General features: G+C 45.7%; 1 protein-coding gene across 2 annotated transcripts in view; it reads right to left on the bottom strand.

The window, feature by feature from the left end:
• The window catches only part of BCO1 (beta-carotene oxygenase 1), a 44493-nt gene extending 29856 nt beyond the window's left edge, over nt 1–14637 (bottom strand). The window contains exons 1-2 of one of the 2 annotated variants that reach the window (XM_077831309.1): nt 14511–14637; nt 11748–11963 (exon numbers count right to left, since the gene is read on the bottom strand). Coding sequence is in view for 1 of the 2 variants with exons in the window: in XM_077831308.1 (XP_077687434.1) it covers nt 14511–14574 (64 nt within the window). In the remaining variant the exon portion in view is untranslated. The remainder of the gene's footprint in view (nt 1–11747; nt 11964–14510) is intronic. The other variant, XM_077831308.1, reaches the window with a different exon arrangement.
• Between the last annotated feature and the right edge of the window lie 3641 nt (nt 14638–18278).

Below are 18278 nucleotides of genomic sequence, written 5' to 3'. Positions count from 1 at the left end.
ACCACCTTCGGAAGCACGCCTTGGAACCCCGGTGGAAGGGTCCATACCAGGTACTGCTCACCACCCAGACAGCGGTGAAATTATCCGGCATCGCTGCATGGATCCACGCCTCACAGTGTAAGCCAGCGCCACCTCACGGGGACCAAACACCTCTGCAAGACCACGCAGAACCAGCTTCAACCCCAGAAGACAAAGAGGAACAGCCTGCAATACCTTACAATCTGCGCTCTCGTAAGGGTTGCCAGAAGAAGAGGGTAAGCAGACAGCAGGACCCAACAAACAAGAAGCAGTAGTGAGCCTAGCGCCTGCTGCCTAGTGGACGTAAAACCATGACAGCGGTTCCCTCGAAAGGGGTTGTCGGAACCAGAAAGGGTCCTGCTTCCAACATGTGTCCTTTGAGAAGCTTAATCCTCAGCTACTGTGTCCTGAGGGTCTGGGGAATCCAGAGTGCTAATCTAATGTTGTTAAATGTCACCAGTGAAAGTAATGAAAAAGAACGATTGATGTATGGAATCCAGTAAGTCATTGGTCATGGGCGTAGCCTTGACCAAAAGGGGGGATTGTGGAAGTATAACATTGTATAAGTATAGCATTGTATAAGGGGACATGCTGGATACATTGTATATGAGAGGGCATGCCAAAACACATTACAAAGTATCTGAGGGAGCACATGTAGGGACAGTTAGCTTTTGAATGGAGAAGCAATTAAGATAGAGCCAGCACGTCTAAGAAGCAGGCATCAGAATGGAAGGTGTGAAGGGCAATTAGTTAAGTTAACTGGAAGCTGTTAAAGGAGATTGTTAAGGGTGGCAGGTAATTGAAGATACGTGACTGGTCTCAGGGATCTCGAAGGGTGGTGACGAAAATCTTCTTTTGTCTGTAACTTCTCTGTAACTTGTTCTCCAAAAACTGTATAAATTAAGAGACAAAAGCCCCACTCGGGGGGCTCACTTCTAAATGTATTAGCAGAGCAGCTTTGCTAATAAAACAGAGTGGTCTGATAAATTGTGAGTCTGAGTCAAACTTCGACAGGGTCCATGTCTCTCACACATGCAGAAAAATGGAGATGACCAGTGTGTGCAGCAGTTTCAGTTTGGATTCCAGGGAGATGGTCTTACTCCTCCAAATTGGCCTTAGCTTTGCCACTGCTGCTGCTGGCGCAATTCTTGCCAGAAGTTCTGCTTTGGATCCTTCATCAGTGAGGACTGCCCCCAAATACTTGAACTGTTTCACTGTCTCCAGCTCGTCCACCGAGTGATATGTGAGCTGATCCCATCACGTTTGTCTGTCATCAGCTTGGTTTTCTCTGCACTGATTTCCATGCCGTATTTTGAGGAGGTTTCATCCAATCGTTTCACAAGGTTGGCAAGTTCATCTTCACTGCCTGCCAGGCCATCAACGTCATCAGCGAACCGAAGATTTGAGATTGTTCTCCCCCCAGAGCTGACTGTGCATATGTGATCTAGGGCATCAGTCATTATCCACTCCAAGTAGATGTTGAACAGTGTGGGCGAAAGAAGGCAGCCTTGCTGGACTCCAACGTGGTGCGAAACCACTCTCCTATTGTGCCATTGACGAGAACGGCACTGCTGGCCTTGGCACACAGTTGTCTAACGGTAAGAATAAGCTACCACCAACATTGTACTTCATGGTTCCCAGAAAGCTTCGTGCCATACTCTGTCAAATGCCTTCTTGAAGTCAACAAAGACGTGGCTGATGTCCTGCTGGTGTTGTAAGTACTTCTCACATAGAACACGAAGGTTGAAAATCTGTTCTGTGATACTTCTTCCAGCATGAAAGCCAGCCAGTTCTTCAGTGATGATGCTCTCTGCTTGTGATTTCAATCTGTTCAATATGACTTTCAACATCACTTTGCTGGGATGGCTAATTAAGCTTATGGTCTGGTAATTTTGACAATTGCAGGTGGCCTTTCTTTGACAGAGAGATGATTAGTGACTGTGTCCACGTGGAGGGCCACTCACTGGTCTGCCAAATCTTGTTGCAGATCTTGGTGAGTATATCTATTACTATTTCTCCTCCGAATTCCATAAATCATCAAGACAAAGAAGGGAACAGTCTTACAGAAGAAAGGGACATCAATAGGTGGACAAACTACTGCTCTGATCTATACAACCACCAGACAAATGGAGATCCTAGTGTCTTAGGCAGCCCAGATTCAACAGAGGAGGATGACTTTCCAATACTGCGTGAAGAAGTGGAGACAGCTGTGAAATCACTCAAGAACGGAAAGGCTTGCCAACATCCCAGCCGAATTGATGATTAAAATATTTACAGACTATACAAACTTCACGGGACAAACTTCATTGGCCTTATTCACACAAGTAGTCCCAGTGGAGAGAACAGATTTACTTTCTGGAGTAAGGTGAGCAAGATTTGGCCCTAGATGCATAGAATTACCTAAAAGGTGAAGAGCACTGTAGAAGATAAATGGGGAAAGGGAAGATGATAAAGTAAGAGAGTGAACAAGAGAGTGTTCAGAGGGAGTAGTAGTACTCAAGAAATGACATATGGTAAGAGATCCAGCCTATTCAAGTTAGATACAATACAACATTTTTGCTCAGTAGTATATTTAGTTGAAGTAGCCCAGTATAAATATCTGGGAATAGGAATTTTATCTAACGCTCTTATTCGCACAACAGAACACTTCAGGTTATGCAGTCTCCAAAGACAGTCTAGGTGACTGTGGCCCTTTGTGGGCCCCCCCCAACCCTAAATGGGGCATTGGAACAGGAATCTGTGCAATGAACTTGGTCCACTGGCCATGTCCCAGACAACCCTCATACCCCTAAGGATCAGGCTAACCTGCCTTTCCTACCATGCATCCAAAAAAAAAAAAAGGGTAGTATTTCTGCAGCATTTGGGGCTTTGTCGATCGGCAGAGGATTTGGCCTTGGTAAAGCTATGCTCTGCCCTTGGATATTTCACATAAGAAACGGCAATCATCTTTGCAATTCAAAGAACATCTAGATTCAAGTTAAAAGAGAGGCCTAATTAAAACATGTTCTCACATCAGATTAAAAATACTCTAAAGATATCTGGAGAGTCAAACAACAAAGACAAAACTCTTTCAGTGGCATATATAATGGGGCAAGGATGGTTTTGTGGCTAAGGTATTGTATAAAGCTTTAGAATACCTGGTTCAATTTCTAACTCTGCCACAAACTTCCTGCATGACCTTGTACACATAACCCAGGGCCATATTTTAAAGGTATTCCAGCACCTCAAGGTGTATATAGGCACCTAAATACCTTTCAGGATATGGATACAGATACACTGCAAAATAAACCCATGTCAGCCCGTCTCAGAGCCTGGGTCAACTGACTCAGATTGTACGGGGAGACTTTGGCAAACCAGTAAAGTGCCTGAAACCACTATGGCTTATTGCTAAAAGCAGCCAAGTCAGCAAGCTGTAAATTGGCCATTCAGCAGTCTCAGTTTAACCAAGGCAGGAGGGGAGGGAGTTTTCTGGGTGCCACAGAGAGGACAGTATGCCCCCCGCCCCCTCCGGCCGTCCTGGTAAGAATTGTGTTGAAGTTGCTGATACAAGCATTTTAGAAGAGCAGAATGTGTCCCAGGAATGTCTATTGGGGCCTCCAGGCTTCAAACTCCGGAAAAACCCACACCTGGTTAATCGATAATCAGAAGGAACCTCTCGCTTGACCATTGAAACTGCTTTCTTAACAAGTTGCTTTAAGGGACATGTCATTCTATTACTAATGTATAAATAAGGGGGAAAAGTTTGAGGTGGTGGGACTCTTCAGGACTGGACTCTCCCTCTGGATGCATCTTGTGTTCCCCAGCGGCAAACAGGCTGCCGCTGTGCCACTCAAGAGCCACACTCAGCTTTGGTAATTATCAAGGGTTGGGGGTGTTGTGGACGTGTGTATAAGTGCTTGAGACTAAGTAAAGTTTAGCTTTAAGTGAAAGCACTCGTGTTGTTCTGTTTGTGCCAGCCATCTATCGGTTGGACGGCCGTGTCTCCCCGATTTATTTCCTGACACCACCTTGCACAGAGTAAAAGTTACCAAGAGCTTTGGGTTGAAAGAACCCTGGGTAACAAGATTTGTGAGGCTTGCGCCACGGGGCTAAAAATCACAGTGTAGACATTCCTGCTCAGGCTGGAGCCCAGGCTCTTAGACCCACCCCTGAGTGGGAACATCTATACTGCTATTTTTAGTCCCCTAGAGCAAGCCCAACACAGCAACTCGCTGCCGTGGGATTTTTAACCAGTGTAGATATATCTTAAGTCCACCCTTTTGGCACCACTTACATTTTCAGATCTGCTGCTCAGCTGCTGCCTAACCTTGTAGGTTTTTAAATTTCCACCGGTCAACATTTGCAAAGCTGCCTATGCACTGAAGCCACTCCACAGGTAATGAGCTGCTTGCAGCCCTAGCTCAAGCCAAAGCCCTGAAGCAGGATTCTCAGACTAGGCGGGGGAAAGCCTATCTTGCCAGCAAAGGCCAGTCAAGTAGGCAAGTTCTGAGCACACCTAACATTTGCTTCCTACCAGCGCCCTGCAACAGAAGAAAGCCACTGATGCATGGAGGTGCAGCAAAGCTTCTGCACAAAAGGCAGCCTGGGGCACTGGGAAACATAGGTGAGAGACAGACACACTGTTTCAACTGCTAGTCCATGGGCTACATAAGCAGATGACCTGTCTTAGGCACCTAGCTCCAGGAGAGGATTTGCGGCTGAGGCTCCCAAGCAGAGGTCAGCCACTTAGGTGCCTAAGCCCCTCTTTTCTCTCTACCCCTCACCTCAGCATACCGCTCTAGGCTAGTTTAGGCAGCTTCCTGCTCAGCCGTCCAGATTCTGAAGATCCCTTCCATACACGAAACTCTCTCCTCATGAATTATGATCCCACAGTATTCTTACCAGCAAGTTAAAGTAGTATGGGCTGGATCAATGGACTATAAAGTGGATAGAAAGCTGGCTAGATCGGCAGGCTTAATGGGTAGTGATCAATGGCTCCGTGTCCAGTTGGCAGCCAGTATCAAGCAGAGTGCCCCAAGGGTCGGTCCTGGAGCCGGTTTTGTTCAGTACCTTCATTAATGATCTGGAGGAGGGCGTGGACTGCACCCTCAGCAAGTTTGTAGATGACTCTAAACTGGGATTGGTAGCTACGCTGGAGGGTAGGGACAGAATACAGACGGACCCAGACAAAATTAGAGGATTGGGCCAAAAGAAATTTGATGAGGTTCAAAAAGAACAAGTGCAGAGTCCTACACTTAGGATGGAAGAATCCCATGCACTGCTACTGACTGGGGACCGAATGGCTAGGCAGCCATTGGACGAGAAGCTGGATATGAGTCAACAATGTGCCGTTGTTGCCAAGAAAGCTAACGGCATTTTGGGATGTATACGTAGGGACATTGCCAGCAGATCAAGGGATGTGATCATTCCCCTCTATATTCGACACTGGTGAGGCCTCATCTGGAGTACTGTGTCCAGTTTTGGGCCCCACACTACAAGAAGGATGTGAAAAAATTGGAAAGAGTCCATCAGAGGGCAACAAAAATGATTAGGGGGCTGGACCACATGACTTATGAGGAGCGGCTGAGGGAACTGGGATTGTTTAGTCTGCAGAAGAGAAGAATGAGGGGGGATTTGATAGCTGCTTTCAACTACTTGAAGGAGGGTTCCAAAGGGGATGGATCTAGACTATTCTCAATGGTACCAGATGACAGAACAAGGAGTAATGATCTCAAGTTGCAGTGGGGGAGGTTTAAGTTGGATGTTAGGAAAAGCTTTTTCCACTAGGAGGATGGTGAAGCACTGGAATGGGTTACCTAGCGAGGTAGCGGAATCTCCTTCCTTAGAGGTTTTTAAGGTCAGGCTTGACAAAGCCCTGGCTGGGATGATTTAGTTGGGGATTGGTCCTGCTTTGAGCAGGGGGTTGGACTTGACCTCCTGAGGTCCCTTCCAACCCTGATATTCTATGATGCTATACTAGGAGGAATGGAGCCTAACTCATGGCTGAAGATCCCACTGAGCAGCAGGTCAAACATTGCAATGCTGAGCAGAGTAATGCCTAAAGTACCTAAGGATCAGGGCCCTAGTGAGATGATTTTTCCCCTCCATCTGCAAAGACTAGATGATATTTTCCTATGTCCCCTGAGCGATGTGAAGATGAATCCATAAATGTTTGGCAAGTGATCAGACATTACAGTGGTAAAGTCATGTTAAATTAGCATGTTATTAGATAGTGTCAAAGTCAGATTCAGGACTCACATAATTTGTCAGACCACTCTGTTTATTAGCAAAGCGCTTTGCTGATGCACCCAGATGTGAGCCCCTCTCTGAGGCTCAAGATAACTTATTTATACAGCTAAGCCAAAGCCAATTTAACATAAGAGACAAAAGAAAGCAGAAACTGACAAATATACATACATATCTTATTTGCATACTAACGTTTACCAATCTCCTAGCTCAGTAAGAGCTCTAAGTTAATTAGTTTGAGGACCCATTGTCTCACACTCCTTAATGTTTCTCTTCCTGACAACTATATTTCAACAAAACCTTCAAGCAGCATTTCTTTAATGAATTATAATTTCAATATAATTCATTCTACTTTCACAATCCCTCCTTTTGATCAAGCTACGCAATGACCAACAATGACTGGGTTCCACATATCAATCATTTTTTATCTGTTTGTTCATCAGTGATATTTAAAATCATCAAATTAGCACTCTGGTTTGGGGCAGCTATCTGTGTAGCATGCCTGACACAATACAACAGGATAGTAACTGAAAACATACAAAAATTATTAGGATTCCAAACAAGAGAGTTAGGGCTCCCTGAAACAACCAGTTTCCTATGCCAGAGAAATTGAAAAGGTTACTTAGCCACTTCCATAAAGAACTTGGCTCTTCGTGGGGAAGATATGGTGATTTGTTCTAAGTGGCTAGCACGATCTATTACCTCATTGGTGTTGTCTGGTATATACACACAGCAGTCTTTTCCAATGAGAGCACAAGTCCCTCCTTTTGCCACCAGCACTATGTCCAATGCCTGACGGTTTTGGAGGGCCATCTGTCGGATTGCCCCTGTTTCTTTGGCCAGGGCTCTTAAACTTTCTCCGGTTTCATTTGCCATTATTTCAACTACTGCTCGTAACCTTAGGAGCCTTTTTGCATGATGTATTACTCCCCCTAATGGTATGAAGGAACTGCCAATAGCCTCTTCCCAGGTTAAGGGGCTTATGTTATTGACATACCATTGGGCATCTGTTAAGTCCCTTCTTTTTCGCCTGAAATTGCGGAGGCGTTCTCGAGGGAAGGTTCCTAGCACTCGGAATTGTGGGAAGAGTCGGGCGGGATAACAGATTCCTGACCAATTAGCTGGTAGTGTGGTATAAGCTCTGGTCCCACACACCCAGTGATGGCCTATTAAGGCCGGGAAGGGTCAGTTGCACCCATTTGTCATATAGGTGTTTGCAAAGGAGGAGGAGTATCCCCCAAAGGGTACAGGGTAATTCTCCTTACGAGGAGTGGTGTTATTTGCATGACATTGAAAGATTGTATTGTTTTCACTAAGGTTACTGTAGGGGGAACATGAGATTGATTTCTCTGTTTGATCCCAGGTTGAGAAAAAAATTCATATCTCCATACCCGGCCCGCCACTTTTTAGTTTTGTTTGAATAATCCCATACACCATTGGCCACAATATGCTGAAGGCAAAGGCTTTTCCCCAGATCCAGCCCTGTCCCATTACACACCCAACACCAATGACCTTTTCCCTCCACCACACTTATCCATTTAGATGCATTTATTCCCACCGCTTCCCAAGTGTCATTGCTGATCCATATTTTGTTAAACTGATGAGGCCCTCCAGTGAGGTCTGGGGACTTGAGTGGGATAGCCAGGACAGGAACACCAGTTTGAGAGTGGGCTGGGATGTGGCTGCAGACCCAGCAATTAGAAATATGAAGGGTCTGAGCTATCCACACCTGCTGCTGGATAAAAGAATTGTCATCGTGGTCTCCCCAGACCGTGAGATACCAGCAGCCGAGGAACAGGCAGAGGCGCATGTTGGAGTCAAGGCTCTTCTGGTTCTGACAGCCTCAACTGAGGGAACCGCAGTCACGGTTTTACGCCCAGCAGGCGCTAGGCTCGATACTGCTTTTCTTTTTTTTTTTTTTTGGTTCGTCATCTGCTTCTGGCAACCCTTACGAGAGCGTAGATTGTAAGGTATTGCAGACTGTTCCTCTACACCTTCTTCTGGAGTCAAAATTGACTCTGCGTTGTCCTGAGGTGATGATTGGTTCTCTGGGGATAGTGCCTTCTTACACTGTGAAGCATGTATCCACGCTGTGATGCCAGATAGTTTAACAGCCGTCTGTGTAGTAAGCAGTACCTGATGAGGACCCTTCCACCGGGGCTCCAAGGCGTGCTTTCGATGATGGCGCAGTACATAGACCCAATCACCTGGCTCAAGTTTGTGCAAGCGTCGGAGGTGGGTTCCGTGGGCCAGGCGGCTCGAACCTGTGAATGGAAGTGACTTACAGCTTGCATTAGTCCCTTGCAATACTGAAGGAGTGCACTGTGAGTCAAGTTCAAATCTGGAACGGGAGTAATGGTAGTCATAGCTCGCATAGGGCGTCCCATAACAATTTCAAAGGGACTGAATTTATGCCTTTGGGATGGAGTGGATCTCATGTCCATAAGGGCTACTGGCCAGCTTAATCCTGTAAAGTCACAAATTTTAGCAAGCTTATTCTTAAGTGCACCATTTCGTCTGTCAACTGCACCTGCACTCTGTGGGTGATAGGGACAGTGCAATAGGTGTTTGATATGCAATATACAGTCCAGGTGTTGAACAAGTTGTCCAGTAAAATGCGTACCCCGATCACTGGACAGAGTAGCAGGAATTCCCTCTGGCAGGCATAATGAGATTTAACAAACATTTGGCAACAGACAGTGAGTCAGCCTTGCGACAAGGAGAGGCTTCAATCCAACCAGAGAATAAACATACCATAACCAATATAAATTCATATTGTTGACACTTAGGCATTTGTGCAAGAACGGTGCTTGAGGCAGGCCCCGGAACCCCTGGGCCACTTTTACAGGTTTACCAATATTATGGCTTTGGCAAATGGTACAGGCTGCACAGTGGCAGGCTGCAAAAGAGCTAAAATGGGGGGCCCACCATCCTGTCTTTGTTACAGCAGAGACCATCCCCTCCTTTCCGACATGCGAAACACCGTGTAGCAGGGCGGCCAGAGATGGGCAGAGTGAAAAGGGGGCTACAAAGGTGCCAGTAGGCAATCGCCAAAAGGAATCGGGATGTAGAGAGCAACCCTGGGCAACCCAGGATTCTCTCTCGGTTTCTGGGGCAGAGTCTTGGAGCAGGGTGAGGTCAGCAAGGGACCAGGAGGGTAAGAGGAGAGCGGAGAACAAGGGAATCAGACATTTCGACTAGGCACGCTGCAGCAGCCACAGCACGCAGGCGGGGGGGGGGGGTAAGCCTTGGGCAACAGGGTCTAAAGTGGCAGAGAAATAAGCCACTGGGCGGTTCTTTTCTCCGTACATCTGAGTGAGAACTCCAAGTGCACACCCAGATTGTTCATGGCAGAAAAGGGTAAAAGGCTTAGAATAGTCAGGCAGCCCTAAGGCAGGGGCAGAAGCCAAACCCTGTTTGAGGGAAACAAAGGCAGAATTGGTCTCAGGGGGCCACGGCATGGGGTCAGGCACAGAGAATCGAGTGAGTTCCTGGAGAGGTTTTACAAGGGAGGCATATTGGGGAATCCATTGTCTGCAAAATCCAGCCATGCCTAAAAACTTCCGGACCTGGCGTGGGGAGCAGGGTCGGGGAAAGCGAAGGATAGCTTGGACAAGGGTGGGAGAAAGTGCACAGGAACCCTGGGAGAGGAGAAAGCCAAGGTATGTGACAGAAGCTTGACAGAATTGTAGTTTAGAGCGAGAAGCTTTGTGACCCTTATTTGCTAGGGCAGTAAGGAGCACTAAAGAGTCAGTTTCAGAGGCAGACAATGAACAGAGGAGTAGATCATCTACATATTGGACTAGTGTGGACCTGGACGGGAAAACAAGGTCAGCAAGGTCTCGGGCTAATGCTTGGGAAAAATATGACTGGCTTTCAGTATACCCCTGGGGCAGTGTGGTCCATGTGTACTGTTGCCCCTTCTAAGAAAAGGCAAACAGGAACTGGGAGTCAGGGTGAACCGGGACAGAAAAGAAAGCAGAGCACAAATCAACAACAGTAAAATGAGTTACATCTGGTGGGATAAAAGCCAGAATCTTTGAGAGAGGCAAGTTTTGATTCTGTCCACCTATGATTTGCCTCTTCCCACCACTGCATGAAACAATCAACCTCTCCCTTTGCCAATTTAGTTTTAGGTTGCAGAGTTTGTCTTTTAAGACGTCTACTCAGTCTTTGTCCCAAGATCCTAACAGGGGCCGCTGAATTTTGGGATTCTCCTGAGTTAGCTTTTTGCATTCCCATATACATCTTCCCCTTCCACCTCCCCAAGGTCAGCCTTTTGAAGCCATCCCCCACCCATGTCATGAGGTTTTCTGTTCATTAAAACACAACAATGCTAGCAACAAGACAAACACCACAGACAAACAACACAAAACCTAGATCCATGGTATTCTGAATTTTTCTTCCACTGGCGCCAGCTTGCTTGTAGAGTCTAAAAACAAAAGAAACAATTTCCAGCCCCCTGGTGGGGACAGATTATTGCTTCATAATAATACCACTTTCTTTTACAAATTTCCTTGCTAATTGCAGGAAAAACAGAATAATTACCTCCAGGCTCTCCTTATTTTGTTCTATAGTCAGGCTAGTGAATTACCCCACTCACTGATCATTTATGAAATTCATGAGGTGGTGTACCTCAGTTTCCCCTCTTGTGCAACAGACCATGTTTGCAATAGTTTCTCTGCTGTACCAAGCTACAAGTTTATTCTCAGGTAATAGCTGAGACAGCTTCAGATTTTAGCACTATACACACACACAAAATTCTCTTTTGCCTAACATCCCTTGCATAGTGATTACTCTTTTACACAACTGTACCCCGATTACACTTCCATCTTGTACAACTAGACACAACCAGGAGCAGCCAAGTTAAGTTCCAATAGAAACTCCTTACATCCTTTAGTGATTTTGATTACATTACCCAATCGTCAAACAATTTTGATCAGATTCTCTCTCTGCCTGCAGCAGTCCCTTATAGACCATTTCTGTGGGAAAAGGGCCCATTTTCCCTCAGAATAGCTGTAAAGGCTTCTGGGGACAGAAGCGTAGTGGTGGTAGTAGCCACTCTACCTGACCCCCTTAACCTAGACCATTTTTCCAGAAATTTACAGGAGTCCGGACTCTTCCTAAAATACATAAACTGAGCCGGCGTTCCTTTAGGGAACTGTCCCGACTTAGACGCCTGGTTACCCATACAGGAGGACTTTACACACCAATCACACAAGAAGGAAAGTTGGGTTTGTCAGAGCGATGCCCTGTGCAACACACAAAAGGAGCCCACAGGCTACTGCCTCAATCGCCCTTGCTTTCACACCAAGGGTTTTACCCAAGGCGCGGTGCGGCTGCGATTGTGCAGATTTCACTCACTCAGACCGTGGGGACAGGAACCCTTTGGTCAGCCGATGCCCTGACGGAGACGGCACCCAGACTCAAACACACCACAGGGAGGACGGATAGACACAGAGACAAGACAGTCCTCAGTCCGGACAAAACACAGAAATAATTACCTGACCATATTCCTGATGTCAGATCCCGGGATCCCTACCAGAACAGAGTGGGAACCAACAGGTTCGATGGTGTAGACTTCACTGTGGTCATGTACCCTTCCGTTCTGGTGGAGGACCGCTCGGGCCAAATGCCCAGGTGCTGGCTTGCCACGGCCGTCCTAAGAACAGTCAGGAGTCACACAGCCCCAGAGAAGACGGTTGCCATCTCGGTGGAACCTCCAAATTGTCAAAGTCAGATTCAGGACTCACATAATTTGTCAGACCACTCTGTTTATTAGCAAAGCGCTTTGCTGATGCACCCAGATGTGAGCCCCTCTCTGAGGCTCAAGATAACTTATTTATACAGCTAAGCCAAAGCCAATTTAACATAAGAGACAAAAGAAAGCAGAAACTGACAAATATACATACATATCTTATTTGCATACTAACGTTTACCAATCTCCTAGTTCAGTAGGAGCTCTAAGTTAATTAGTTTGAGGACCCATTGCCTCACACTCCTTAATGTTTCTCTTCCTGACAACTATATTTCAACAAACCCTTCAAGCAGCATTTCTTTAATGAATTATAATTTCAATATAATTCATTCTACTTTCACAATAGGATAGCACAGTGAGTTGCGAGTTAAATTCCTGGAAAGAAGGAAAGCCAAATAAAGGCCTCAGATGCAGACTGAGGTCAGTACATAGAGTGAGTGATAATAGAAGCCACTGAAAAATACAGAGAAGGGGAGGTGTGCATAGCTGACTGAAAAAAATACTGAATGTTTAAAGATTTTCTTTGTTTCCTCAATCAATAAGTAACTGGACCATCATCTGTTTTAAGTGTGTTCTATTCTGAAAAGTGACTTTAAAAATCAGCATGTGGGATTCTGTGTTCATTGTCTCTGCACCATGACCTAAACCTGGAATCTGAGAGTCAAGTTGGGTCCTCTGAGGCACTGCATCTCTACTAATAAAGATTTTGCAGGTGAGATTTTAAGCAATTCTGGTTGAGGATTGCAAGCCAGAGAACATAGAATCCAGCTCACCCCTTATCTGTGTTAGCCATGACTACAGGAGTGAAAAGCAATAAAATCTTGTTTTTGTCTCTAACATCAGCAGACATGATTCTGAATTCACACCAGGGGCAGATCTGTTGATTCAGAAGGTGCCACTTTTGCCTACTTGCTGTTCTGACAACCAGCACTCTTTATAAATCATTCTTCACCTCGCTGCATCACAAAACTCTTTAGAATGAGATAAAATGTGGCAATCAAATCAAGGCAAAAATACTAACCATGGACACAGTATCTACTGAAATGACTTCTGTCATAAATATAAAGGAAAGGGTAAACACCTCCTGGCCAGAGGAAAAACCCTTTCACCTGTAAAGGGTTAAGAAGCTAGGATAACCTTGCTAGCATCTGACCAAAATGACCAATGAGGAGACAAGATACTTTCAAAGCTGGAGGGGCCAGGTGTGGGAGGGAGAGAAAGGTTCTCTTGGTCTGTGTGATGCTTTTCCCAGGAACAGAAAAGGAATGGAGTCTTAGAACTTAGTAAGTAATCTAGCTAGATATGCGTTAGATTCTGTTTTGTTTAAATGGCTGATAAAATAAGCTGTGCTGAATGGAATGTATATTCCTGTTTTTGTGTCTTTTTGTAACTTAAGGTTTTGCCTAGAGGGATTCTCTATGTTTTGAATCTGATTACCCGGTAAGATATTTACCATCCTGATTTTACAGAGGTGATTCTTTTACTTTTTCTTCAATTAAAATTCTTCTTTTAAGAACCTGATTGCTTTTTCATTGTTCTTAAGATCCAAGGGTTTGGGTCTGTGTTCACCTATGCAAATTGGTGAGGATTTTTATCAAGCCTTCCCCAGGAAAGAGGGTGTAGGGTTTGGGAGGATTTGTGGGGGTGGGGAAGACGTTTCCAAGCGGGCTCTTTCCCTGTTATATATTTGTTAGACGCTTGGTGGTGGCAGCAATAAAGTCCAAGGGCAAAAGGTGAAATAGTTTGTACCTTGGGGAAGTTTTAACCTCAGCTGGTAAAAATAAGCTTAGTGGGGTTTTCATGCAGGTTACCCAAGAATTTCATGTACCCTAGAATTCAGAGTGGGGAAGGAACCTTGACCTTCACCCAAAATGCATTCTACAAATATATATATTTTTTTTCATTAAATCACCCACTTAAATCACATGACTTTAAATTATCCTGACTCAGGAAAACCGTTCTTTTCTCTGGTTTGTTCTGCTCTCTTTGTAATAAAGCCACTTGGCATTAATTATGTCTGCCTTTCTATTTGTCTTTAGAAACAGTTCTACAAACAGTTACAGTGTTCCGCTCTGACTCCAGGAAGTGAAAATGACAATGTCAGCCACTTCTCTGAACTGCAACATGGAGAAAGTGACTAAAGGCTAGTGACGGACTACAGAAAGAGAGAAACTGAAAGGACAAAGAAAGGGGGGGGAAGGGGGGTGGCACCAGATCTGAATCTACCTGACTTTGTCGGGAACCACCAGTTTCAGTGACTCCTTTTCAAACTTACTTACAGGAACATACATCCAAAAATGTCCATAAAGTGAGAAAAGTCCTGCAAATAGGGGATAGAAATTCGATCTGATCTCAATCTTCTAAACAGCCATTCACCTCTCTCTCATAGTCTCCCTTTCATTAGACCCAGCAGTTCCCCTTTTCAGTGTTGTCTTGGGGAAACAAGTGCTAGATTAACTCATTTGAAAACACAAAAATACCCACCCAGTTTGGACGAGATTTTCCTTACCTTTCACCTCTGCCTTTATGGGCTCTGGGTGCTCCTCTTTATTTCTACCAAAGATCACATCCATGTCTGCTGCACTTAAACTTCTTGAATATCTGCTGCACAGCTGGTGTTGCTCTTGTGGTATCCCCTCTGACTGGGCTGAGAACAGTTCTTTCCTGTTATTTATAGGGCCAAAGTGCACCTCCAGCCAGCTGCTGGTGACTGATAGCTGTTCTTTAATCCTTAGCACGTAATACTATAATTCTCTCCCTCCCTCTCCACACTTAACTCTTAATCTCAGCTCCTTTGATGGACAGAGAGAACTAATTCATTTGCCGTTTTGCTCATGATTGAACAAGAGATTAGTTCGGCAGGGGGTTATTGTCTGATCCCACCTGAATCCCAGGGATTCTGAGAAACTTTAGATATTGATTAGATAGGGATCCTTGCCCATATGACAATGTTGAAGGAAAGAGCAAAAGAAATCTCCACCTGCTACTGTGATCCTGTTTTTAGAAGCTAATAAAAAAAAGTCTCCAGAGCTGATCACATCCTTCTCTCTGGAATACAAGCTTGTGCCATTCTAAGAATTAGCAGAAAATGATCAGTGCAGTGCTCTGTGTTTTAATTTTTTGACCAGACTGTTGGAAAGTAAGCTAAAGGGCACCTCTCTGAATGACAAATGGCTGTCTTCACAAACAAGGGTTGTAACCGTTGTGTGATTTGAGTGAAGTGGGGTTAGGGATTTTTTTTTTTTTAAAAGGAGTTTTAACTTCACTGCTTTTGTTTCAAGATTAGGTTCTGAGCTGATTCCAGGGTTGTTCATTTTGAAATTCTCCCGTCAAAGAACTATTTCAATATAAATCATGTGATTGCAGAGCAAACCAAGGGACTACATTTAACATGAACGATAAGACTCCTTGTACAACTGAATATTATACAACTTCATATGAGATTACCTTGGAAGTCAGAGACCTATTTGTTCCCATAATATGTATAAATCACCTCCTAATAGCTGATTAAGCAATGAAAATATTTACATGCTTATTTTACGTAAAATGTAGCTTTCATTACTTATGACAGCTCTTGCTTCCTTGTGGATATTACTCCTTTTATCCTTACTCGCAGTCTTCCCACAGGTCTGCCTTCACACTGCACAGTTCCTCAAGGCAGTTATCATGCCTTCTTCTCCATTTGGAAGACACCTCACACACTGTGGGATCCACCAGAAATAAAGGATAATACATTAACACAAAACAGCTTCTAAATATGGAAATAAAGGTGTTTTGCTGGAGTCTGTAACATTAGTGAAGAAGCACAAGGATTTTAACAGTGAGGGCCTGAGAGGGGAGGAATCAAAGGTTGAGTAATGGGTTTGTTAGCAGTGATAGAGAATGGAGAGCATTTGGGAGGAAAGATAAGGGGCCTGATTCTCACACTACACCCATTTCCCCCTGTGCAAAGAGCCTCTCTTGCAACATAAGGCTCTCCACTGGTCCTGTTCCCTGCCCTGGTGAAGAGGGCATGGCCAGAGTATACTGCACAGGGCAAATAAGGGAGCAGGGGAAGCAGAACATAAAGCAGAGTCTGATCTAAATTACATCAGGAGCCAAACAGGTCCCTGCACAGTCCCAGAAAATGGGGAGCACAACGATGGCTTAAAACCACCTTTTCTCCTCACCTCCCAAAGGCCAGGAAGGAAGTCACTGAGAATCAGTCCCAAGGAGTCTGATGCCTGGTCTACAGTACATGGTTATTTTGGAATTAGCCTAGTTAATTCAAAATAAAACTGAGTCCATCCATACAACCAAACTGGTTTTGTTGATTTAAAGGGCTCTTTAATCCGGTTTCCGTACTCCACCTTGACAAGTGGAGTAGCGCTAAAATCGAGATCACAGTTCTGGGTTACAGGTACCGTGGATGCAATTTGGCGTTATTGGCCTCCGGGAGCTATCCCAGAATGCTCCCCTGTGACTGCTCTGGACAACACTGTTCACTCCGATGCACTAGCCAGGTAGGCAGTAAAAGCCCCGGGAACTTTTGAATTTCATTTCCTGTTTGTCACCGTGGCGAGCTCATCAGCACAGGTGACCATCAGCACAGCCCACCATCACAGGCGACCATGCACAGTCCACCATCACAAGAGACCACGCAGTCCCAGATTTGCAGACAAGCTCCAGCATGGTCCAAATGGGAGGTACTGGATCTCATTGCATGTTGGGGAGGCTAATCTGTTATGGCAGAACTACGTTCCAAAAAAAGGAATGCAAATACATATGCTAAAGTCTCCAGGGCCATGACAGAAAGAGATTACTCTAGGGACACAGAGCAGTCGTACAAAAATCAAGGCACTCAGGCAAGCGTACCAAAAAGCCAGGGAGGCGAATGGGTGCTCTGGGTCACAGTCCCATACATGCTGCTTCTACCGTGAGCTGCATGCAATTATGGGGGGTGACGACACCACTACCTCACCACTGTCCGTGGACACCTGCAAGGGGGGGAGTTGCACGGAGCGAGGAGGATGAGTTATTGGAGGACAAAGAGGAGGAGGACAGTGCAAAGGCGGCAAGTGGGGAATCCGTTTTCCCCCCTAGCCAGGAACTATTCTTAACGCTGGAGCCAATAGCCGCCCCCCACTCCCAAGGCATGCTCCTGGACCATGACCCTGGAGAAAGCACTTCTGGTGAGTGAGCCTGATTGGAGCCATGCGGTGGGGGTGAGGGGAAACCCAGCCGTGCTGGGCTGTTCGCGTTTAGTTTAAAGGGTTCATCCCTGCTCAGAGCCGCATCGGAGCCATGTGGTGGGGGCGGGGGTTGTGTGAAGCAATGCATCCCAAACAGCCTGCAGGCCCTCCTTTTATATCGCAAACCCACCAGGCATTGCTTGCTATGAGAAAGGGGGCCCGGCAGTTTGAAAGCATTGAAATGAATGTGAAAGAAGCAGAACCCTGCGTGCCCCTAGGGCTTACCATGACTGCCTGCAAGCTGAATTCTGTTGCCCAGCTGCATGTGATGGCTTACTCACACCAAAGTGGCAGGCACTTCAGTGTAAGAGGCAAAATACAACCTTGTACAGAAAGAACATGTGCTGTGTACTATGAATTGCCTGTTTCACTGAGAAAGAGTGTCCCCTTTGTTCTCTAAAATTTATCTTTTAAAATACTACCCTCCCTTTTCCTCCTCCCGCAAGTAAAAATGTTTCAACGCCCCTATCTACTCCGTCCCAGAGGCTGGTCCAGATTAGAAGGCGGAAAAAAATGAACTTGAGACTACATGTCTGCCGAGCTCTTGCAGTTCCCCAGCAATGATAGGGCCCAGCTGAATGCGTGGAGGCAAACAATTGCAGAGTCCTGTACAGCGTTACATGAACATGAAGAGAGGAGGGACGCACGCGATGAGAGCAGGCAGGATGCTATGGTCAAGCTCATAGGGGAGCAAACTGACATGCTCCGCTGTATGGTGGATCTAATGCAGGAAAGGCAGCAAGACCACAGACCGCTGCTGCAACCCTGTATAACTGCCCTCCCTCCTCCCCAAGTTCCATAGCATCCTCACCCAGACGCCCAAGAACACAGGGGTGGGGAAGGCTACGGCGACCTACACACTCAACCCCAGAGGATTGTACAAAGCACCAGAAGGCTGGCATATCCTAAATTTTTATTTGGTTTCTGGACTTGCCTTTCCCTCCTCCTCCACCCCTCTAACCAAATCCCGCCCCCGCTCTACCTTCTCATTTCTCTCAATGTGTTGTGCAACAAATAATAAAGAACGGTTTTTAAACAATTGTGAC

This window comes from Eretmochelys imbricata, chromosome 12 (genome assembly GCF_965152235.1).
Source record: "Eretmochelys imbricata isolate rEreImb1 chromosome 12, rEreImb1.hap1, whole genome shotgun sequence".
Classification (NCBI taxonomy): Eukaryota; Metazoa; Chordata; order Testudines; family Cheloniidae; genus Eretmochelys; species Eretmochelys imbricata.
Note: the sequence above shows the minus strand (reverse complement) of the source record. Positions and strands in the feature narration are given on the sequence as shown.